Source organism: Uloborus diversus, chromosome 6 (assembly GCF_026930045.1).
Source record: "Uloborus diversus isolate 005 chromosome 6, Udiv.v.3.1, whole genome shotgun sequence".
In the NCBI taxonomy this organism is placed as follows: Eukaryota; Metazoa; Arthropoda; class Arachnida; order Araneae; family Uloboridae; genus Uloborus; species Uloborus diversus.
Window position 1 is genome coordinate 9,790,682 of NC_072736.1, and position 25,788 is coordinate 9,816,469.

A 25,788-nucleotide genomic window follows, 5' to 3' on the forward strand; every position below is an offset into this window, starting at 1 on the left:
GAAAGACATCGTTAAACGATATTTATCCGCGTTCTCATTCCTAATGTAATGTAATATAAAATTTACTTTATTCAAATTAGATTAACTTCTCAACTCTTTCGGCACGTGTAAAGTTTCAGTTTTAGGTTATCATCCTTTGATGCCCAATCATATGCAAATGAGGCAAGTATAAATAGTGAACGATTCCAATCATTCTCCCTCTCTTCTTTTGTGTTTGTCAGCCTCTTGTGAGTTAGGTCCAATAGGTGTTGGGGAGTTGCGAACTCCGCCTCCACTTATGGCCAGGGTTTATTCTTATGAACTTATTTTTGTTAGTTTAATTTATTTTAGTTACTATGGACCAATAAATTTTTGGTAAGATTTTAACAAGTTTCCAATGTTCATTTCTTCACATTAACATTTGATTCTACACCTTCCACTGTGTGATATTATCTCTGCTTGTATAAGCATGTAACATTGTTGACTGACTTACGAAATTTAGCCCTTCGGCTTTTCGCTTAAACATCGTAAGTTATCATAAGGGTTAAGGGCCCAGCCCTACCCAATTGTATCATAATAATTACGTGTTCAGTATCATGAGTAATATAAATGTATTAAGATGTTTTCGAATTGTCAGCAGGGTAGAGTATTAGACTTCGTGTTTTTGTGATGAAATGGAATGTTGTAACTGACTTGTCTTTTTGCTGAATCGGTAGATGACAAGTGTTTGGCAATCTTTTCAAATTGTTTTCCCCGCATCGGCGTTGAATAAAAACTGTGAAAATAGAAGCTTTTCTTTTACTTTTTGGAGATTTGTATCGAATCTTTAAGCCATGTGTAGTGTAAACTTTTCTCAGACGTTTCGTTTGCATTTTATGGGGGGATATAGTTGGTTTGGTGTTAGGCAGAATAGTGGCTGCTAAATTCAGCGGAAGACCTGGACTTGTTCCAGGGGGGAAGCTGTAACAGTTGCACTATTTAGGTTTTTTTTTCGGGGATATTTTGAGATTTTGTTGGTTGTTTTTTTTTTTTTTTTTTTTTGAAATTAGGATTTTTTTATTTTTGGCCTTTTTGGTGTTCCTATCAATCATGGCATCCCAGAGTGTTCCTATTGAAAAATTAAGGTCTGACAACTATGTGAGTTGGTCATCGGATATTAAATTTGTCCTAATGGAACGAGGTCTGTGGAAGATTGTAAATGGCATTGAAAAAGAACCTTTTTCAAATGATGAAAAAAACGCTACTGAGCAAGAGATTCGTAATTTTCAAAATCGACAAGATGTGGCCCTATCCATAATTTATTTAAATTTGGAGAAAAATTTCAAAAAGACAATCGAAAATCAGGTCAACGCGGCTGATGCCTGGAAGGCTTTGAAAGATCACTTCTTTCCTGACAATCGTTGTCAGCATATGACATTGTTTTCAGAGTTATCCCAATGTCGTATAAAAGAGGAAGAGTCGATAAATCTTTTCGCTGCCCGTACTCGGCAAATTTTCGAAAGAATTAAGTCTATAGACGCGAATTTCTCTGAAAATTATTTGATTTTTCAAATTTTGCGTCATTTGCCCTCAGAATTTGACAATATTTGTCAAGTTATTCTTAGAACTACTGCACAGGAATTCACATTTAATAAAGTACTCAGTGAACTTATTGCCGAGGAATCGCGAATTCGACTAAAAGACGAGGATGATAAAATTATCGGCAGGGCTAACTTTGTAAAGAAACCGGGTAATTTTGACAAGAAAGGAGTAAAAGGGAAACTAATTTGTTTTAACTGTAATAAACCCGGCCATAAGAGGAATGTGTGTCAAAATAAAAGGGTTGACAAGGACCTCGAACAACGAAACAGAAAGTCAAGATCACCAATCCGGAATAAGAGGAAGGCAAACAAGAAAACTGCAAGGTGCAGTTCCCCATCAGTGGAAAAGGAAGCATGTAAGTACCAGAACTTTTTCATTTCCGAAGTACATCTAAATGAAGTATCAGAAGACCCAGATGAATTTATTTTCGACACTGGTTCCACCCATCATTTCGTCAACATTCGTAGTGCGTTTGAGGAGTTTAAACCATTGCGAAACAAAGAAATGGCTGTAGCCGTTAGAAATGAAACTTTCCCCATTTTGGGGATGGGAACTGTGAAATTAAAGTTTGATGATACTATCATTGTTTTAAAAGATGTAATGTACTCTCCTAATCTGCGTCAAAATTTGTTATCGGGTACTAAATTCGATAAGGGGGGTGCTAAGTTTGAAGGGGGAAACGACTCCGTGACGATATCTGGTCGAAATGGATTTATATTTAGAGCAATTTTAAGAAATGGCATTTATTTTGTAAAACCTCAAATTTTGTATAATAAATCGTATCAAGAAAGTATAAAACCAAATAAAAGTAATGATCATTTCGAAAATGAGAAAATTGAATGCTCTAATGTAGAAAAATTAGAATTGTGGCATAGAAGGCTGGCACATATTAACACCGATAGCATCAGAAAGAGCGGTGAATTTGAGTGTGTCCATGGCCTGCCTAAATTCAAAAATGTAAAAATAGATTGTGAAAATTGTAAAATTGGTAAATTTAAACGTGTTTCATTTAAACCAATAGGTAAAATACGGTCCAAGTGTCCCCTTGAATTACTTCATGCTGATGTGTGGGGTCCATGTAATATTAAGGGAAATAAGGGGGAACGTTTTTATTTATCAATCATTGATGATTTTTCACGTAAATCTGCTTTGTATCCAATTAGTGAAAAGAGCAAAGTACCAGAAATTTTCATAAGGCACATAAAGCGTGCTGAAAGATTTTTAAATCTTAAAGTAAAAGCTGTTAGAACTGACAACGGGGGAGAATTCGTAAATAAAGTTTTTGACAATTATTGTTTGGATAACGGTATAAAACATGAGTTAACCAATATTTTCAGTCCAGAGATGAACGGTTTGGCCGAAGTGTACAATCGCTCAGCCGCTCTTGCTGCAACAGTATTATTGGAAGAAAGCGGGCTAAGTAAAAGATTTTGGCCGGATGCTATGCTTTATTTCAATTATACTTGGAATAGGATTTGTCACTCAGGACAAACTAAAACACCTTTTGAGTTATATGGTGGATGTAAGCCAAGTGCTATAGTATGTTCCAATCTAAGTTGGCACTGAAGGGAAAGGTACGAGATGTGCTACTCCGCGACGAGAAGTAGTTCTAGTAAATTTGGAGGTTTAAACGGGTGTAAATTCATAAATGATGTGACAAAAAATAGAGACTGTATGTGGTTGAGACATATAGTTGAAGTTGTTGTGTGTTAAATATGCTTAATTTGTAAGAATTTGATTACGAAAGGAAAATCAAAGCGCCGTAACTCGACTTCTGTCTTGGCGAAGACTTGAGTTTTCAAGGTTAACCTTGGCGGACTTCCTGTGGACTGGCAAACCCCCCAGAACTCGTTTCTCCCCACTTCGCATCGCCCAAGGAAAAACATCTGATTGTCATTATGACTCTTGAATGAACTCTCCACATTGTGGTCAAAGCGTTTTCGCTATTTCCGCCTGGTCTGTTTTCTCATTTATGCTTTTCATCGTTATTTCCAAGCAATTGAATACATTTTTAAAAACTGTTTTCGTGAGTAAGAAATAAAAAATGAAATGAAAATATTAGTTTTCAATTATTTACATGCTGAAATTACAAATACACCGGGATTTTTTTTCTTCTTTGAATTTGAGATTTATTTACTTGGTAGTTTTAAATAGCTTTCGCTTCTTACATAATGAGCCCAAACTTCAAGAAAATTATTGTGAAAAAATGGAAGAAAGCCGAATTTTGTTTGAATGTAATGAATACTTGTTGTGTACAAATCCTTACTACGGCAAAAGTCTTTTTTTTTTTTTTTGGATCGTTTGAAAAGTTTATGGAGGAAAAAAAATAAAATGCTCTCACGTATGTACAGATACACTATTACAAATTTACACCGATGAACTGCTGCATGAAGAAGTTTTACTTTTCATTTTAAATTTGAAACATACACATCTCTCTCGAAATACGAAATTAATTCGCCCCACCCCCTCGAGGTTTAGAACCCCTACTTAAATTAATTTTTTATAGGAAGTAAATTTACTCACTCCCAAAGTATACTTATAAAATAGGATGCATTAACTACGCTAAGGTAAGTAAAATAATTTTTAATATATTGAGTTTCGGGGTTAGTCATATACTTTCACAGTCACGCAAAATTGAGTGCCATAACTTTTCTATTTGCACAAACCTCGATGCATTTTCGTTTATTTTTTAACTTTTTTCATAAAAAAGTTGAGCTTAAAATCGACCTTTTTTTTTTTTTTGAAAAATTAAAAATTAATATCTTTTCTAAGCTCCGGAATGCAGTAATAGCTAATTGTTTCCATGAAGTTTCTAAGTTTTTTATTTGAATAGAATTTTTTTAAAAGGGCGATCTTTTTTTAATTTTTTTTATCAAAACTGGAGATTTAATCTCTGATCTTTACCGTTATTACTAGAGTGTATAAAAGGAAAACTCTTAGACAGAGTTGAAGTATATTATTTTAGACAATAAAACAACGTTGAATAAAACAACAAATTTGCCGAGAATTGCAGACACGTGTTTCGGGGTTTCAAGGAACACCCAGTTTTAATGCAGAAAAGTGAGCACAATCTTTTTTTTTTTTTTTCGATGAAAAAGGGGCTCCTTGAAACCTCAAAACAGGTGTTTGTAGTTCTCTTTTTAACGATTTAACGCTGTTACATTTTCTTTTACTTTTCTGCACAAAGGTACATCTTTGATTCATATACATATGTATAAAAAGACAGAATGGCACCTTTTCCCAATTCCGAAGTAATGGTTGGCATGAATTATTTGTTAATTACTCTCCGATAACTCTCCGCCGCTGTAAAATGAAATCCCATTCACAACCTTGCATTTGTGATAAAAATATGAAATTTTTTGTTGTTTTGTTCTTGGTAGTTTAAATTATTTTTTTTCCCTCGCCAAATTCGGCAAGTCGCGCCGCTAACTGGCACGCGCCCTACGCAGAGTAACCTCGTTTCCTTGACAACGGCTGCAATTCGGCTCGCCTAGCTTTCCCTTCAGTGCCAACTTAATGTGAAACGAAGTATAGGCACGTCAAACCTTTCGGTGTTTTGTGTTATCTTGGAACACCCCGTCAGCAAAGACACAAACTTGATGTTAAAGCCAAAAAAGGTATATTTTTGGGCTATGCATTTAACACTAAGGGTTTTCGTATCTGGATTCCCGAAAGCGGAAAAATGTTTGAAAGTATAAATGTAAATTTTAATGAAAATGTTTATTACAAAGAAGCTTTTAAAAATATATCAGAGAGTGACTCTAGTGGAGCTGTGCTGGGTCCCTGTCTCAAATGGTCAAATATTCAATCAGATTCTGAAAATTCGGAAAATGAATCCAATTCCGAATCGGATAACGGAAGTGAAAGCCCGAGTACGCCGTCTAAATTCTTATCTTCTGATGAGAGTGAAAGCGAGACGAGCGGGGATGAATCAGATTCGAATTCTGACTTGAGTGAAAATGGGGAAAACCCACCACGCGCCCAGCTGCATGAAACAGAATGGGTGAGGAAAGCAATCCCAAGGTCAGATAAATCTCGTACTGATATTTATTTTTATGAGAAACATTCTTCTAAACGATTACGTTCTTTAAATGATGTTGAAAAATATTGTTCTAAAAATGCTATTTTGTTTAAGCCACATTTATTTGATTTTAATGGTAAAAATTTTTATCAAGGTGAAATTTCTGATCAAACTGTTCATTTAAATTTATGTAACTTATGACTAGATGATGAAATTGTAATTCCTAAGAGTTACAAACAGGTTCTTAAATCTAAGCAAAAGGACCAGTGGTTAGATTCAATGAGGGATGAATTAGAGGTTATGCATTCTAGAAAAGTGTGGGATTAAACACCTTTGCCTGCAAATGAAAAACCAATCGGATCAAGATGGGTTTTCAATGTTAAAAGAGATGAATCGGGGAAAATTGTTAGGTATCGTGGGAGACTTGTTGCTCAGGGATATGCACAATCCCCTGAATCGTACGATCAGACTTTTAGTCCGACGATTCATTTTTCATTGGTTCGATTTTTCTTTTCCTTGAAAATATCAGAAGGTGGGTTCGATTTGCAGTGTGACGTAAAAAATGCTTATTTATATGCACCTCTAAAAGAATGCATCTTTATGAGACAACCACCGGGTTTCGCAATAGAAGGGAAAGAAAATCTAGTTTGTAAGCTTAATAAAGCGATTTACGGTTTGCACCAGAGTGGCCGTATGTGGTTTTTTGAGATAAACAGTGTTTTATTGAAAATTGGTTTTCAGAAATTTGAAGAATGTAATTGTGTTTATATTTATAATTCATGTGTCATTTTATTGTTGTATGTTGACGATATTGTTTTGCTCGCACGGAGAGAAAAGAATTTAAATCATGTTTTAAATTTACTTAGGAAAAATTTTGACTTAAAAGTTCTCGGAAAAACGAAAAAACTGTTAGGTGTTGAATTTGAAAGAACTGAGAATGTTTTGAATTTGTTTCAAACGAAATATATCATTGAAGTTTTTGAAAAGTTCAAACATTTTAATTTTCCGGCTTCATCATTGCCGATTTGTAAAGGTACTGTTTTTTCGAAATTGAATTGTCCTAATACAGAAAATGAAAAATTTGAAATGTCAAAGATTCCTTATCGTAATTTGTTGGGTTGTCTTTCTTTCATTGCGAGCAGAACGAGACCAGACATTTGTTATGCGGTCAATATCTTCAGTCAATTTCAAAGCAATCCTGGTGTCATTCATTGGAACGGTCTTTTAAAACTTCTGGGTTATGTTTTTCAAACTTAAAACTTAAATTAAACTGTAATAGAACCCAATTAATAGCTTTTTCTGATGCCGATTATGCAGCTAATCGAGATGATCGAACTTCACTCGGGGGGCAGTTAATTTTGTTGGATAATGCGCCGATTGAATGGTGAACCTTCAAGGAACGTTGTATTAGCCTTTTCACTATGGAAAGTGAGTTTGTGGCCCTTTGTGAAGTGTCTAAAGAGCTTATGTGGTTTGACCGTGTATTAAACGAATGTTTACGCTGGGGAATTGTTAGAAAAAGTAAAATTAAATCTGTAATGTACGTTGATAATCAATCGGCCATTGACTTTGTTAAATCTCCGATTGAAAATCACCGCACAAAACATATTGATGTAAAATTATTTTTTGTTCGTGATTTGATTCAACGGGACATTTTTACCGTAAAACATGTAGGTAGTAAATCCAATAGGGCCGATATTTTTACGAAGCCGCAGACCCGTTTTGAACTGAATCGTTTAGTATAATAAATATAATGGGATATTAAAGTATAAATATTTTTGTAACAACTGAAATTCTTTTTCAAATTTCTCGTTGGTTTAATCTTTGAGATGGAGGAATTTGATTCAATGATAAGAGTTTATCTTTAGAAACTAAGCGTTTTAAACAATTTTGTCATTGTGAAAAAAAAAAAATTTCAAATCATTGTGTCCATCTTTTTCAAAGATACTGTTTCGAGTATTTTTGTCAATTACAGTTTGACAAGATAGTTAGAAGTGGAAATGTTAATCTTGGACTTGCTACTAGTTCCTTGGACTTTGGATCATCTATAGGCAAGGACTTTTTTTTGAGAAAGGACTTCAATCAAATAAGCGGTGATGCATTGAGCTGCATCTGCTGATGGATGATGTATTATGATGGATCTATATCCATATTTGTTTATTGTTGAATTGTTAAATTTTTTGTAAAAGATTAAGCCTGGCCCTTTGTGGATTTTTTTTTTGGTTATTTTTGAATCTATTAAAATTGTATAAAAATTTAAAGTTTAATAGCATTACTGAATGAGAAGGGGGGATATGATAGACATCGGTAAACAATATTTATCCGGTTCTCATTCCTAATGTAATGTAATATAAAATTTACTTTATTCAAATTAGATTAACTTCTCAACTCTTTCGGCACGGGTAAAGTTTCAGTTTTAGGTTGGCATCCTTTGATGCCCAATCATATGCAAATGAGGCAAGTATAAATAGTGAACGATTCCAATCGTTCTCTCTCTCTTCTTTTGTGTTCGTCAGCCTCTTGTGAGTTAGGTCCGATAGGTGTTGGGGAGTTGCGAACTCCGCCTCCACTTATGGCCAGGGTTTATTCTTATGAACTTATTTTTGTTAGTTTAATTTATTTTAATTACTATGGACCAATAAATTTTTGGTAAGATCTTAACAAGTTTCCAATGTTCATTTCTTCACATTAACATTTGATTCTACACCTTCCACTGTGTGATATTATCTCTGCTTGTATAAGCATGTAACATTGTTGACTGACTTACGAAATTTAGCCCTTCGGCTTTTCGTTTAAACATCGTAAGTTATCACTTTTTTCATAACCTTTTCATTTTGACATTTCACTCCTCAGCTACGAAAGCATTCATTCTTTACCCTCTTTTCTGTTCCAGCCAGCGAGGAAGGGTGCTGAGTGAGTTGACACTGTGTGATGACTTCAGCAAACAATTTTTTTGCTTCCTTCTGCTAAGATGCCGAAAACAATCTTAAGCATGCACAAAAAAATTCTAATTTGTGAGTTTAAGAACAAATACAAATTCACAAGCCGTCAATTTATTGTCAGGGCCTGATTCATGCACGGCCCTGTGGGTCCATGTACCTGCGCACTATAATTTTAAGGGTACCAAAAGAGGGTAAATTTATTTATTTATACCCTTTTTTTTGGAAACATGTACTTTGATAACAAGCAGGTTTATCGCGAATGGGGCACCAAATTGAACTTGAATCTGGGCACCACTTTGGCTTAATTGGACTCTGCTTATAGATAAACATTTTTCAAGTTCTGGAAAAAAAAAAGTTAGCCAAAGAATCGTCCGTGAGCTGTGACACACTGCTGAAAATCCAATGGCTGTTATTTTTAAAACTTCATTTGGAAAGCAAAATACATGCCTTTAAATGTTTTCTCATGAAGACATACATTTATGCAGGTTTGGGTAAAACTCGTCTTTCGTCTAAACCTCGACTTTCTCCAACTTTCAGCCCATCACTAAGGTTGACGGTTTAACGAGGTTTGACAGTAGATGTTATATTTAAGGCAGAATCCTATTCTAGATTATATTATTTTTTTAAAAAAAGTAGAATTTTGAAAAAAAAGAGAGAGAAAATAGAAATTAAAGTGCATTAATTAATGAAATTATTGAGTTTTAAACAATAGGAATTTAAATGCAATACACCTGTATTGGTTTCAAAAAATACATTGCTAGGTAAAGATTGTAAAATAATTTAAAATTTTGACAGTAATATTATGCTGGTGAAGTGAATTAATTCTAATTAATATATTACAAGAGTAACAAATGTTTATTTAAACACTATTGCTCAACTTCTCTTATAAAATACTTTTCTTTGTTATCAATTTATCAAAACTTTTAATTACATTTTTTTCTGATGATTTAGTTATTATTATTATTATTATTATTACATTTGTTTGCACTCCCTCCCCTTCAAATGATTTTTTCTCTTTAAAAAAAATGTTTATTAGCATCAGTTTCAAAGCAAAAACTACGGTTGGTATTCAATTATACTTACTGTGTTTCTCAGCAGATCTTACCCCAATTACACCTTAAAATTAGCAAGCATCTTATGGGCAAAGGTTTGTTTTGTCGTCTAAGATGCAAGCTGATTTGCAACGAACAACATGATTAACTAATTTTTCCTGCATGGGGTATGCTTTTTCATTTTAAATCTTGATATATCTTTATAACAAACATTGATGAACATAGTGTTTTCAGCTAGTAGAATATAAAACTCATACATGATTTTAACAGCAATGTCAATTATGAGAAGTTCTACCAAGTAGGATTTTACTATGAAAAAAAAAGCTGATATTCTTAACTCTTTAATGTAAATTTTATATAAAGTGCTATCATTAAAATAAGTACTTTCAAGGGTTTTTTTTTGGTCTAAATTCTAGCCTGATCATATAAATCTCAGTGTGCTTCATGTACCAATTCGTCTAATAGGTAGGGAAACAGTAAGTTATGATTTTGAAAATCATACTTGGTTGGTTGGTTCTACTCTGTTTAATGGTGCAAGAGCCTTTATAGGCTATACTGACCAAACAAAATAATATAAGAGTTTTACAATATGTCATATTGGAAACATATATGGGAACATACCTTCAAACTTTTCTTTAGATTTTAAATACAAAAGACTTGACAAAGTGGTTTCTGTTATTGACTCCAAAGTATCCACCCATCTAGTAAAATAAGGGAAAAAGACAAACACACTTAAGAGGGTCACTACATAACTAATCAGGTTTTGAAACCTTATTAAGAGTCAATTTAAAGACAAGAGTCATTTTTTCATCAAATATAACAGAAAAATAAAATAATAAAGTACCTTTCAGTACGTTCGGCATCAGCAGGTAAAGTAAGAGATTCTAAAATCTTGTTGGCTTCAACTGATTTTTCTTCAAGGGCATTTTTATTTTCTTTGGGTATACCGTTTTCAACAATTTCAAAGTTAAACAGAGTGGGATTCAAGAAATGCTATGAAAAAAAAATTAGCATTTTAGAAGCTTTAACTATGACAAAAACATTAATGGTTCATGCTCATTTCAAAGCAAAGCATGATAAACAGATATCAACAAAACAGAAAATTTTAAAAACTACAAAAATTTGCTTAATGTAAATACAACATGAACCACAAAAATTTATAAAATAAATGATTATTACATTCAATACATTTATTTTAGCAATAATATTCATATTATAAGTATATAAATATTTAAAAAAAAGAAATTTTATGAGATAATTTATACAAAAACAATAATTTAACTTTTTAGATTGAGAGTATGCAAGCAGTTGTTTTAAAACTCAATTTTGCAGTAGAATATTTCTAATGCATTAGTGAACTGTCCCTTTGAAGCACATTGTGGACTGGACACGTTAAACAGGCATAAAACATGTGGAAATGTAGCATATTCAGTCAATGCTATAAATGTCTAGAATCAAAGAGAAGTTCAATATATATATATATATATATATATATATATATATAAGAGATGGCAGGAGAGTTACAGCTGTACAAAACCCAGCAATTGTCTAAAAATGATCATTTGACAAAACAAAATCTTGAGGGTTCTTCTGACCCACCTGTAGTGTTTAGAAAAAAGATTAATACTGCCGTCCATTTAATTGTTGGAGATGTTTAAGGTTTATCACGGGTAAGACTGACCCAAACTAAAAAAAACATGAAATGTACTACATGAATGCAGAAACAGTAGTGTATACAAGAGGAGTCTAAGATAATATTTACCCTCCACCTAATTACTAATAACCTAAATAGCAGTAATTTTGGATGCCCATTTACAAATTTTTTAAACCAAGATAATTTATATGACATAAAACTTCAGATTGCAACTTGCAGTCTCATATTGCAATTATGAGACTGCAAATTGTCATGATTGCTCTTTTTTCTTCTTTCAGTTATTATCATTGCGACCTATCTTGCGTCCTGCATTTGAAATCACTTGTTCGGTGCGATTGGAACATAAGCTTTGCTTATTTCTTAAGAAAAATTTGGTATTTGATTAAGTGAGAGCTTTACGATGTAACTCAACATTCATATCCTTTTCAGATGAAAGCAAAAAAAAATCAAAAATGCTATAAGATTCTGGGAGTCATTGGTAAAACCTCTGGAGTTCTAGGGTAGGCCTCGAAACATTTACACCAGGGGTAGGCAAACCGTCAATTGTGATCGACCGTTCAATCTCGAGCCCGTTATGAGTCGGTTGCGACAATATTTCGAGTCCTGCTTTTTCTCTGACTAGAATTACTAAACATTAATTTCTGGGAAAATATTTGGTTTAACATCTAAATCAAAAGTTATTTGAAAATTTTCCAAACTTTTTATAGTCACTGGAACTTTTTTAGTCACAATTTTATCAATTTTAAAGCAAATATTGCACTTATTGCTGAAAATAGTCTGAAAATGGTTAACAAAACATCATTTTTGCAATTTAAAGCAACTACTTGATAAGTATCAAAGTATTTTTTGTAAGATTTGACCTACAATTTGGAGTCAGCATAGCCTTAACTTAACCCTGTATGCAAAACATTCGTTTTAGTCTCAAGTGTATCTCATCATGCCCCCCTTACACAAGTTGATCATGAGCTCTCATTGAACTTGGAAAGTAGATTTCCAGTCAATTTAGGTTGCCGACTGCTGATTTACACCCTGACAAGTGCATTTGTCAGCCAATGCTAAAAATTACACTTAATTCTGCAGATATAAATATTTCTAACGTGAAAACATGGAATGTCCATATAAAAATGCCACAGTACTGAAAGTTTACTTTTAAACTAGAATAGGAAAGTAGAACTCACTTGGCAATTAGTCAGTTCACAGTTATATGGTGAAAAACTCGACATGAAATTCCAAGTTTCATCACTCAGATCATATTCTATTTCACTCTGAAACAAAAATGCAAGGACAAAATTACTTTCTTTCTAACTACTGTATACTAGGTAGCATGAAATTGAATAAAAATAACCTAAATGTACTGCTAAAATAATGAACACAGGTTAACATCTTGCTTTATATCACGTTAATATCCCTCCTTGCACCAAAATTTTCAAAAAATAACAATTCAAATAATAATTTTGAAAAGAACTAAATACTGTTAAACAGTAAGAAGTTAGTATCAGCCAGACATTTTTACTTCCAGCCAGGATGGCTTAAGGGAAAAATGAAGAACCAAATTTCTTGAATTTGTTATTTTCACAACTGCTCTGGTAGCAATAACGGAACTTTAAAACTGTGTCAAACTAACAAATCCACACCAATAGCATAAGTGTTAACTCCAGCAAATTATAAGGATTAATGGAAAAATTATCTAACATAAAATGAGTCAAATTTGCAATAAATTTCCCATTCAGCCTCTTCGTCAAATTAGGCTTGGTGTTGAATGAAAACTACTTTTTTGTTTTTATACTTGGGCAACTTTAACATCTTCCATAAATTTTCAAAAAAAAAAAAAAAGCTTCCTTTAATGTAAGCCCTAAAAGAGGGATTCAAATTTTCAGAAAAGGGATTCTGTCAGTAAAGAATATTTTGTATGAATGCATATGCAATACAATGCCAGATAAATAATAACATTGAAACAGAAACTGATAAATCAGATATTAGTAAAATTGAAAAAAAAAAAAAGAAAAAAAAAAAAACTAAAAATAATTTTCTTTTTCAATCATACCATATCTAAAGTTCTGTCATCAACATCAGACATGTCCTCTTCTTCACTGACGATCTCTTCATAGCCATCATCTTCTTCAGTGTTATCACCTTCCTGAATCTCCCCCTCGGATAAATTATACATATGCTCCCCAGGCAAGTGTTCCCTGGGAATGGGCTCGTAGAAATTTGTGTGATGAATTGCATCTCCTTCTCCTCTGTCATCATACATTTCCATCGGTTCATCCTCTTTCGGAGTTCGAGGTCCAGAACCCATATCTGGTGGGGTGGGGGGAGTGTGGGGACGGTTCTTGCGGGGAGAGGGTGGAGTGGTGGGTCTCTTCACTTCTCTTATTTCCTTCCTAAGACCCCTCTCTAAGAATGCACGATCTCGGTTGCGCTCTCTATCCCTATCCCGGTCCCTGCTACCCGAGTCCCTGATTCTATCCCTGTCACGATCTCTGTCCCTGTATCGTTCTGGTTCGATTGTGTTTCGCTCCCAGCTGGCTTCTCTGGACCTACGTTCCCGATCTTTTCTCTTGGAGTCGTGGTCTCGCAACCTATTATCATCATCTTTGTAGTCATGAATGTCACGGTCCCAAGGTCGATCTCTTCCCCTGTCCTTCGGTAGTAAGTCTTTTTCACGATGAATGGGATGGTCCAGAAGACCGGGTCGAACATAACTGTCATGTTCGTGACTAGGCATATCGGTCGCATGATGGTCTTTTGATTCCCACATTGGTCGCCCCGAATCTGTGGGGGGATAGATATTGCCTTCCGGTGGTCGGTTATACATCTGGTGATCATACTGCTCTGTAGGAGGTTGGTATTGTTCCTCTGGTGCAGGCCAAGGCTTCTGGTAATGTGTTTCATATTGAGAATACACAGGAGGTGGTGGTGCAGCCACTTGTGGTACTTGGGGAACGGGCACACACTCCTGGTACACAATAGGAGGAGGAGGCTCAGAAAAACCACCAATCACTGCCGGAGGGATTTCAGGCGGATAGCCAACATGTTGATCAGGTTGTTGATGAATTATCTGAGGTACTTCAAACCTTCCCGGATCAACCACTGGTGGATGAGATCGCACAGGAGGAGGAGGTGGCTCAGGGGGCACCTCAGCCAACCTGGGTTGTCTTTCCCATTCTGGTACTGAAGTGTCTGCAATGGGTGACTCAAACTCTTTAGGAGCACAGTGTTCTGAAATAAATAAATTATAATGTTGTTGCATACAATAATAGAATGCACTTTAAGTGTTCAAACTAGATTGCAGTTTGATTTATCTGACAGAAATTCAAAACTTTTATCATAGGCTAATAAATGATAATATGAACCATGCAGTAATGTCTTTAAAATTGCATGCACTTTCTATGTTGTAAAAATTTCTCTCCCTTTACAAAATATTTACCAGTAAAATACATTTTTCTAAGTTTCTAACCACTAAGCTTTTAAGGCAAATTAGCTCCGTGGGGTGACCCGAGCAGAATAGTCCCAATGTAGTCCATGCGTGTTGCAAGAGGCGACTAAAATGGACACCCAATACAAGGTGTCAGGCACCGTGCTGATGGATGGATGGCATCTGGGTTGTATGATGTCTTAAATGGTCCCCTCGAGGAACCCGGCGAAACCTTGTTGTATTTTGCCTTACACTCCTACAGGGTGGTTGTGCGGGTGTTGACCTTTTACCACAGGGCAGGGAGTACTCAATTGTGCACAAAAAATGCAACAGGCGCTGGAGCAGGCAGGAGAGGAAGAGGCTGGTATGGGAGGCGAAAGCCACTGGGTCAATCATTCATGAGAAGGCAGGAGAAACCAAACGTCTTTATTTGGAGGTTTCAACTCCTTTCAATGCACAAACTGCTGTACCTTAACGAGTATGGACAAGTCAGCCACAGTCCTATCTATGCTCGAGAAGTGAGTATGTTTAAGATGGCTGTTGTGAGAGAAACCATCTCGTTGGAGAGGTTATCTCACGATGACATTGAACATATTCAGCTTGTCCTCCTAAGAAGGACAGACCTGATTTTCTCTGGGGATCATATGCTAGAAATACTGGCTTCTTAACAAAAATAGTGATGGGAAAGCTTTGGGTCTTCTTACTGGTATTTACACCTTAAAGCAACACCGTGCTATAATGAGTATCAGTAATGATAAAATTTGCGGAGGTTACCTCTTTAATGAAGAAACTATTACTCACACCCTGGGTGATTGCAAAGTGTTTTCTGCCTTTAGGTTTGAACACTTGATCGTCGTTTGCTTGAACCATGGGAGATTCATGATATTCCTATTGGGTCTTTGCTGAATTTTACTTAAGCTGCTGGTCTGTTTCAAGACCTTTGGGGATTAGTACAATAGACCTCTGTCACAGTGCTTTGTTCTGTTGAACTCCGCTTTCTTTCATTTCATGTACAAGGCAAATTAATACCAGGTCATGATTTTACTTACACAGGTCAAGGAGTAAAAAATCTTGATTCAGCAATTTTAAAAACATGAAAATGTATATCATAGACTTTTTCCCCCCTCAAGGACTTTGAAAAATATTGAAGTAAACATTTTATTTCAAACTTTCGCTTGCACTTAGATTTGACTCTTACCAAAAGTATTTTAGGTGATCTCACAGAACAAGTTGTATAACATTAATTTGCATTAAAATGAGATTTATATTAAAAAATAATTGTTTTATAATTAGGAGAATTTAATTTGGCATGAAGTATATAAAAATGTGTTAGTTAACTTCATTACAGATGCTATTTTCTAAATACAAAGAGTTGACATCCACTTCAACTACAGCAAAAACTGAAGTGTTTGAGAAGAATGTGAAGCGCTGAATTTCAGATTTCCAAATTTTGCAGGATAGATAAACATATTGAAGTTGGTTCTTATCTTAAAACATAGAACATAATAAGGCTAGGATAAATTATAACGCAAATTTTTAATCTTGCAGTTCCAGAGTAGAAGAGGTAATAATCAGCAAAAAGCAAATGTGATAACAAGCTCTTCACAATAATTTCTATCTCAAAACAATGCTTCACAAAATATGCAATTGCAAAAATAGACCACTCTCTACAAGAGTACAAAACTATTGTTGGAGCAAACCTAACCTGGCAGTGACAAAACATTAAACGTTTTGTTGACAAATGGATTGGTTTTTTTATCAGGCTGAACAATGGATTGGATTTGTTTACGCGGATTTAAAGGTAAGACAATTTTGTTATTGGCAGGTACTGTCCCGTCGAAGGCTATTTATCGGAACTTGTTTTCCTAATTAGTCGAGGCGAAAGCCCCTGCTTTTAGTTTTAGGTTTGAGCTCTAGTTTATTGTTTTTAGCTTAGCAAGTGGTGCGTTTGCCCATTGTTACTCTATGTTACATGTACTGGAGCTTAAACATTCTCTTCTAGTTTATAGTTAAAATTTTGGTCTTTTGACCATAATTAATGAATCCTCCACGGCTGATGAGCTCTGGATTCACTCTTTTTCTATTCCTACTTAATAGCTGTTTGCATTTTTCCTTTTTATCATCATTTGTTATGTATAATTTGTTTAATATTTGTAATTCTGTTTGCTTAACTTTATATTTACTTGGCTTTTTAGTTTTGCTGCGTTGCGCATCTATGGGCTCTTGGAGTAGTCTTTTCAATATTTTTCACTTTTATTATTATTATTATTATTATATATATATATATATATATATATATATATATATATATATATATATATATATATATATATATATACACATTAGGGTGGTCCTTATTTTGAAATTGTAGATATTTTACACGATGCCCCCTCAATTTGTTCCATTATACAAATAAATGATCCATGCAAAATTTTAAGTCAATCCATGAATATTAACACGTGCCCCTAGGGCCCCCTTTTTTGAGTTTTGAAGAAAAATTTGCGGATTTTCTCATTTTTATGTAAAAATATTCCTAGGTTTCATATTTAAAGTAATTTTGAACCTCAATAGATGTTGCTACTTCCAGACGAACCATTCTCCCACTTTCATTCTGTAAAATTTTACATATTATATAGGGTACATGTACACCAATGGCCTTGAGGCAGGCATACCGCTATTCGCGCTCGTTTCAAACTAAGCGGCAGGGGAACATTTCTTTCCACCAAGATGGACACAAGGGATTCTAAAGGCTATTAATGAATGGCCTAGGCCATTAATGAATGATTTTTGACAACAACAAATTGTCTCCTTCAGGCTTTGGGGGTGTTGATTTAGAAGATTTTCTGTGTATGTAATAGGTGTAGCAAATAGGGTCACTAGGTTTCCATGCTATAAATATAAGTAATGACAATTATATATTAATTTGTTGTTCTTTAGTTATAAACTTAAAAGTTTATGCATTCTTATAATTTAATTTTGAAAAATCCTTGATTACCCTACCATAAAAATAAATAATATCTAAAATATAAATTTTAAAAATTCCAGATCGGAATAACGTAAAAATCTATCCTTTAAACTGTCTTCTATTTCAGTACATAGTCCTTTATTATCATCAAATTCCTCTTGCAATTCACAAGATTTAGAATACGAAATGGGTATCTATCCTAACCTGTTGAACCTTTTTTCTATTTCTGGTCTACCACACGCAAAAAAGCATGACAACTATTGAGATCTGCTGGCATTTCATCAATGTTAGACAAATGTCATATTAGGGACAAAGATGCTGCTCATTTATTAACAGCCTATGTAGATGCAGTAAATTTAAATCCAAATAACCTTATGATCAATTGTACATCCCTTAAGAGAGCAAGAGAAAATCTTTGAGAGGTAAAATTAGATTTCATGAATTTAAATTTAGATTTTTTAGTTATTTCCTGGGATACAAAGCTACATCCAGATGTAACTGGAAAAAAACGACGATAGGCTTACCATGATAGCTTCAGGTTCCAATGTAGAACAGCTACTCAGAATTTCTTAGATATTTCTTCAGTCGTATATGATATCTTAGATGATTGCTCTTTATTGCTAACTGTTCAAGCTGTAGTGTTTTATACAGCGACTTACAATACCGGCCGTATAAATTGTGCCTGTAATTTTTTAGATCAAAAGCTGACCGGTGATATATTGTATTTGTATTGCTATCATCATGCATTTTAAATCGTACTGCAGAGCGTCTTTAAAGAAGTTCTTGCCTTTCTTAGTTCTACACTCGATATTCCATTATTTAAGCGCTTCAAAATTTAAAAATTACACATACCACTTAAATTCTAAAAGAAGAATTTGATGACATATTATTGTTCATAGAAAGCGGAATTAAGAAATATTACAGAGAATTCTCATAACGTGTAATAAATTTTCTTGGTGAAGTCCTCCCTCCTACAGGGATATGTTTTCGGCAACCTGGAGCTTATCTGTGAACCAGATGGGTGGCAAAAGGAATTTATTGTTTGAATATTTATATATTTAGAAAACAATTTAAATTGACCTTACATGAAGAGATTGCCCGTAAATGCTGTTTTACAGTTAAATGTTGTATGAAGATATAGTTTTTTGCAGCAATCCATTCCAGGCCTTTTAAATTAATATAAAGTCTAGTGTCTAAAAAACCTGCAGCGTACAAAATGATGACAAACATGCAGCAGAAGCAGTGACTGAAAAATTCATAAATCACTTATGGTAATTAGGGGGATGAACTAGTAGCTTTGTCCGTATTGGATGAAGGAATTAACTTTGAAGATAGAAAAAGACTACTTCAAAAAAATGCTTGCTGAATAGGAAAACGTGTCTGATGACTGTATAAAAAATTTCAAATAACAGTAGATGATTTGATGGAATACTTTCTTAGTAAAGATCTTCCTCTTTTAGAATCAATTACAAGTCAATAAAACTGATTGATACGTTACAAACACCAAAAGATGTTTTCCTATTTGATCCTGATTCATGGCAAAATGAAGGAAGCTATTTAAAGGGAAGAGATATCGTTAAAATACAGAAAGTTGTGGATGATACAACTGAAAGAGGAGCACAATTAATCGAAGAATTTCAGTCAATTTACCAAATATGAGTCACAAAAGCAATTTAGTATTTTACTGACACTCCAATACTATCGGAAAAAAAATGCACACGATTGAGATACATTGAGAAAAGTGTACGATTAAGGTAAAGTTTCTAAAGCAATATTTCATTCTTATTTAATGTAAAATCTTTAGACGATATGAAGTAATTAAAAAGATTAATTTTAGTGCTACCTCGCTGTAAAAATATTTTGCAAACATAGGAGAAACGATGTACGTGGTCTGAAGTAAAAACTCGAAGATTTGTGGGAAAATTATCAAAAGTGTTCAAGTTCAACGTCCTAGGGGCACGTGTTATTATTGACCGATCGAGTTCAAATTTTGCACCGATTACTTTTTATTATAGTGTCTCAAAACTAGGGGGCGTCACTTGTTCAATTCCGAAAAATAAATTTTCCCATATAAATAAGGACCACCCTAATACACATATATTTAATTCATCACTTTTTTTTTATCCCACTAAGATTTTTAAGTTATTTAATTAATAACAGAATATTTACTTGAATATAGAAAAATATTAACTTTTTCTCACTAAAGAAATAATGCATTTTTTCTCACTTACTGGGAAAATGGATAGCTAAGAGAAGAATTTAAAAAGAAGAAAAAAAAAAAGCTGATCAATATGTGCATTCTATATTCACTCTACTTTTTAGTGATACTAGCTCACTCTACAGAAAATGGCAAAGCCTTTTATCAAAATCTTTTCATGCTTTTACTTTTATATAAAAGGAAGAAAACTGTCCGTAAGCTGTTAACACAAAATCTATTTTTGCCACTTTGGTAAAAATTGGCAAAAACCTATTTTTGCCGGGCGGTAAAAACCATGGTTTTTTCCGCCTCCGGCAAAAACTTGCCGACCCTGCTACTAACTTTAAGGCACTCAAATGACTTTAAAGAAGTAACTAAACTAATAAACTAGTCAAAACATTCTCACTAACGTAAAGGAAAAGCACCATTGCATCGAAAGGTGTTGCAGCAAGGTGGATACCGAGAATTCTGCCGTGGGAAGGCGAAGTGCACAGAAATAAGGTTTTGAGATAGTTGAAGAAACACGTTTGGGATTCCATACTAACAATAAGGGAAAGTTGAAATTTGAAGCTTTTTTCATGCTTTATTTTCAGCAGAAACCAAATAAGAAAGCTTGTACAATATAGCTACAGCACAATAGATGACAAAAATACAAAAAAAAAATCAAAAATTTGTAAGTACTGCGCTTTACCTTCCCCCAGCAGAATGAATCCTCGGAGTGGGTACTTTATTTATGTTTTGGAAGGTTACCATCCCCGATACATTTTGTCAAATGTTTTTTATTTTCTGAGGATCGAAAGAAAAATAAATATACAGAGCAGAAAACTAAATCTCTGTACATGCCAGGGGGACCTCGGTAGCGCAGTTGGTTGGCGCGTCATTGTAGTAACCCCGAGGTGGTGGGTTTGATTCCCGCCTGTCGCTCTGGTTGTAACTTCCTTCTCTGTGCTGTTAATTCTGTCCTACACTATGTGCCTATATTGTGCTATCTGTCATATCGGACGTGAGTTCATAAACGGGTCCTGTGTGAAAAAGGACATGAACTCGAAACGTATGTTGTCAATAAACCAAAAACCAAACCAAACATGGCCAGGACAGAAGGTAGACTACATATACTTTTTTCTTGGCAGAAAGGCAAATAACAAGGAGAAAATTCTCTTAATTTCAGCTTGCTGGCTACTTAACGACAGAAGCTTCTACTTGATTATGTCTCTAATTCGTAAAAATCTCTGAAATAGTAGTTTAGCATAAAAAGAAGATAGAATAACCATGAAGAATTACCTTGACTGGGCTGTCGCGAATTCACCTGAGGTGGTGGTGGGGGTGGAGGTGAAGATCGTTCCTTAGTTGTTGTCTTTGTGATAACTCCATAAACAGCTAGAGTAACTGCACTGTACCACCCTCTCAAAACTAATCCATCAGTTGGAACCTAAAAAAATGTATGCACAAAATATGAGGAACGAAAGCTAAAAATGATCATGCTGCATATTCTGTTACAATTAAAGAAAAACAAGGTGGAGGAAAAACTTTTTTGCTCCAATGCAGGGATGTGCCAGCTGCAACCCACTTTTGGAGCAGCTTGGCTCAGCAAAATGTTTGTTTTGAAGAAATTTGGAGCACGAAAATAGTGCAATAGGAGCGGCAAAAAGTATATTTTGAAGTATATATATACATATATATATACAGTAGAGCACCGTTTATACGTTTCACTTTTATACCTTTTTTTTCATTTATACGTTTTTTAAATTGGACCCTGCAGAGTCAAATACACATTAACGTATATTTATTATACGTTTTTTCCTTGATACGCTTTTTTCATACAGTCCCTTCAAAAACATATAAACGGTGCTTCACTGTGTATATATATATATATACGTACACAAAATGAAATAAATACTTGTGCTAATCTTAAACATTTGCTTGAAAGTGAAAAAAAAACGTTAACATATTGTTAGGGATGTGCCAACCAAAACTTGCTTTTGGAGCAATTTTGGGAGCAGGAAAATGGTGAGTTTGGAGCAGCTTGAAGCAGCAAAACGGTGAATTTGAAGCAGTTTGGAGCAGTCAATTTGCAAAATTGGAGCGGCCTGGAGCAGTAAAATTGCAAATTTGGAGCAGCTTGCATCAGCAAAAATTTAAATTTTGCATCAGTTTAGAGCAACTACGTATATTTCACACACAGAAACATGTGTGACATGATAAAATAATCAAACAGATTAAGGATGCAAAAGCACCAACAACTACAACTACAAATTGAAGCTCTCTTAATTATTTTTTTTCTCTAATTATTTCACAAAAGACATGTTCTGTCCTGCTCTACTTTTTTCTTACACTTCTTTTGATTTTAATTTAGTGCAAACATTTATTTTTCTTAATACATCACTGCTTTAGTGCACATTTAAGTTAGAGAACTTTGATACATATTTTTAAAATTTGTTTGCTTTTATGTAACATATTCAAAAAGGCTTTTAAAAAAACACAAAAGAATGGTTGAATTTAAAAACTTTACCTCAACATGTTGCAAGTGAGTTTTAAAGAGCTTTTTGGTATTGTTTTCCTTTTTTTTTTTTTTTTTTTTGGTATGTTTAAGTTATTTACTTATATTTGACCTTATTATTATTATTATTATTTTCTTGGCATATATGTTCATATACTGCACTACTTGATTAACAAATCTGAAGATCAAGCAAAAGCAACATTAAAACTTTTAATTTTTAACTGTTTGATATTTCATTACAAAATTAATTATGAAATTACAATGAAAAAAAAATGATTTTGAGAAATGATGTCACAGAAAACGAATTTTTAAACACACGTGAAAAAAAAACATGAAAAATGTGAAAAAAGAAAAAAAAATAAATAAGCTAACCAAAACTAGAGATCAATTTTCTGCCCTAAAATCTTAAGAAACCCAAGATTAAAAACTGGTGAACAATATTAATTTTAACAGATGGCATTTGCGTCAATCAATTTGGATGCAACTGGATTGACATTTTCGAGTGGATGTAGCAAGAAGACGAATTTACAAGTCCTCATATACTGAAAACAAAAGATAACAAAGGTTGAAAATAATGATCAGTGCAAAATTTTTCTAGTCAAAGGAACAAAATCACAAAAAATTAAAACGATCGAGTTTTTCAAAAAAGGATGCAATCGGATTTTGAAATGCGCAAAAAATCAGGACTAAGCCAAAGAATTGTAAAAACAAGCTCCAAATGCATAAACTTAATGATATTCTGCCAAAACCGCCAAATATGCTAAAGGAACTGTAACATTAAATGCAAAATTGCAGTTTAGGCGCAAGTTTCTCCGATTTTGGTGCAGAAAAGTCCATTTGGCAGTCTTTTTGGAGCAGTTTGGTGCAGGATCGGCGATTGGCGCAGTTTGGCTCAGCTGGCACATTCCTGTCCAATTTGATCATGCAAAAACTGGATTTTAGGGCTTTCTACAAAAAACAAAAACTTTAGAGTAAAGTGCAAAATCTTTAAAAGTAATCTTCAAAACAAAATTAACAAATTGCTCTTAGTTCTGCATGATTATTTAATTATTTTTAAAAAGCTGTTTACAATTCATAAATCTAACCCTAATGTTCTTTTTCATGATGCTCATTGCATTAATAATTACTCAGTAAATAAATAAAACAAATAATTTTTCAATTCAAATAAATAATTTTATTCTTATTTTGTTTGCAGAAGCAAATTGTTATCGATATATATAAAAATGAATGTTTGTCTGTATGTCATCCATGAACTCAAAAACTACCCGGCAGATTTGGCTGAAACTTTCACCGTTTGTTATTTTTGGTAATGTAAATGTTTATAGATCAGTTCGATTGATAGTTCCTTTTTTATTCCAATTTAAGTCACAATCCATTGGATAAATACGAATAAAATTATCCGCTGCAGAAATTAATTCGCGTGAAAGATCTCATTGATAAGAAGTTAGCTGTTACCATTTTTCTTGAGTTTGAACAAATAAAATCTTTCTTTATTGTTTTGTGGCTTTTCATGCAACGGGGGGATTTAAAACTTTTTCTATTTGATATTTTTAGCGATTGATTGATCTTGCGAACTGCGTGAGTACAAAATTTGAGTATAGTCACGGCTTCACTTGATACCTGGACCGATTATTATGAAAATTGCTATATATATATGTATTTTTCCACGGAGAAGGTGCATAATATGCTCATTGAAGCCACTCGCCACCAGGTGGCACTGCAGAGTAGCAACTTCTGCCCCGTTCAACCGATTGTTATGAAAATCAGTATAATGATGTATTTTTTTGTTGGTGTAGCAACGCGCGTCGGGTACAGCTAGTTATTTATAAGAATTAAAATATTTATAGATTCGTGCAGAGAAAAACATTAAAAAATCAAGTGCAAAAGATTGAATACAAGTATTTAGGGTTACTGAAACTTTGCAAAGCTCAACTATCCAGAAAGTGGGAAATGCCAAATTCTGGATGCGAACACTTTTAACGTTATATTGAACATTGTTGTAGCAAGGTTTTACTGCCATATTTAAAACATAAATAAACCCACAAATTACTGCAATATTGAAAACTGAAACCATCAAAAATTTATCTTACCTTGTTAGGAACAGGAAACTGGATGTCCACATTTTGCTTATATTCCATACTTTGAATTAAAGAAATAAAAATGTAGAAGACATTTATAAAGATTAATGACATGACAAACATATGAGGGTCATTCCAAAATTAATGCAACATTTGGTGTCCGAGAATTTAAGTTGTAATCTTTTCCCAAATATTACTTCTAAGTTAAATGTAAACGTTAAAAATGATAGGTCAGACATATTTTTCTTTGAAACATTATTACTAAAATTTTACAAAAATTACAGCATTTTGTTATTTTTAAACTTTATGTTTTTCATGTTATTAATTTTTTTTTAATATATTTCTTTTTTTTTTTCAACTCTTTGTAAAGATCATATAAAATTAACATGTTTTCAAAATAAAATTTCAAATTTATTTTTATTTTATGGAAGAAAATCTTGTGTCCCCTAATATTTGTCTATCCTGTGTTACTTCCTGATTATTCTTTAATTATTATAAAAAGAATTTGTAACTTAAATGTTAGCATTTTCAACTCCAATTTTGTTTATGCGTAGAACATGCACACAGAAACTGTCTGGCGACAACAGGAAGATCAGAAGTTTCAGTTTCAATATCGTTCCGTTGGGGCTGCCAGCGATAGCGATTTAAAATTGGTATACGTACGTACTTGAATATTGTTTCAAAAGGTGCCGTGTGCAGGGTTGGCTTTCTGCCGGCAGAAACTAGTTTTCCTCGTGCCGGTGGCAGAAACTGGTTATAAACAGTAAAAACCGGCAGAAACGAAAAAGCATCTTTAATTACTTAAGTGATTGCTAAATGATATTCGTTTAAATAAACTAAAATATTAAACTTCATTTCATCATTTAAAAAAAATAAAATCCTATGCTAATGCCCTTAATTTTGTTCGAGAAGGGAACTTTTCAATTGCAGATGCTGGTAATGTTTGGATTAATCTAACAAAGGACGAAAAATCATATAAGTGATCAGGAAAGAGGAGCATTAAACAAAATTAAAAGGCATTTCTGATTTTAATTTGCTCACTTATATGCTTCATCTAATGTTTGTGATTGAAATTATCACATGCTTCAAGAAGAAAGTGCCAGAATTTTACTTGCCAATATTAACATAGATTTTGTACCTAATGTCACAGCTTTGCAAAGCAAATTGGCCCTATTTCTCGAAACTTATTTTTCCAGGTGAATTTCTCCCACTACCCCAGTTACTACATGGTGGACCAGTTAAAAAAAATATACAATAGACGAAAGTTTCACGAACATTGCTTGTTCTTTCATGTATTGCCTGCTAGCTCTTCTGTTGCAAGAATATTCGGAACTGATGTGATATACCCCACCCTTGGCGACTTTTTTCTGTTGGCGCAAAGAAAGCGTCGCCAAGAAAACCATG

At 33.7% G+C, this 25,788-nt stretch overlaps 1 protein-coding gene across 2 annotated transcripts in view; it reads right to left on the reverse strand.

Moving 5' to 3' along the window:
- LOC129225271 (protein virilizer homolog) overlaps positions 1 to 25,788 on the reverse strand; it is a 95,576-nt gene that overhangs the window by 63,184 nt on the left and 6,604 nt on the right. For both annotated transcript variants that reach the window (XM_054859855.1, XM_054859856.1), the window contains exons 4-9: positions 24,397 to 24,445; positions 21,091 to 21,238; positions 13,274 to 14,451; positions 12,408 to 12,494; positions 10,420 to 10,568; positions 10,197 to 10,276 (exon numbers count right to left, since the gene is read on the reverse strand). In XM_054859855.1, coding sequence (XP_054715830.1) covers positions 10,197 to 10,276; positions 10,420 to 10,568; positions 12,408 to 12,494; positions 13,274 to 14,451; positions 21,091 to 21,238; positions 24,397 to 24,445 — 1,691 coding nt within the window. The remainder of the gene's footprint in view (positions 1 to 10,196; positions 10,277 to 10,419; positions 10,569 to 12,407; positions 12,495 to 13,273; positions 14,452 to 21,090; positions 21,239 to 24,396; positions 24,446 to 25,788) is intronic.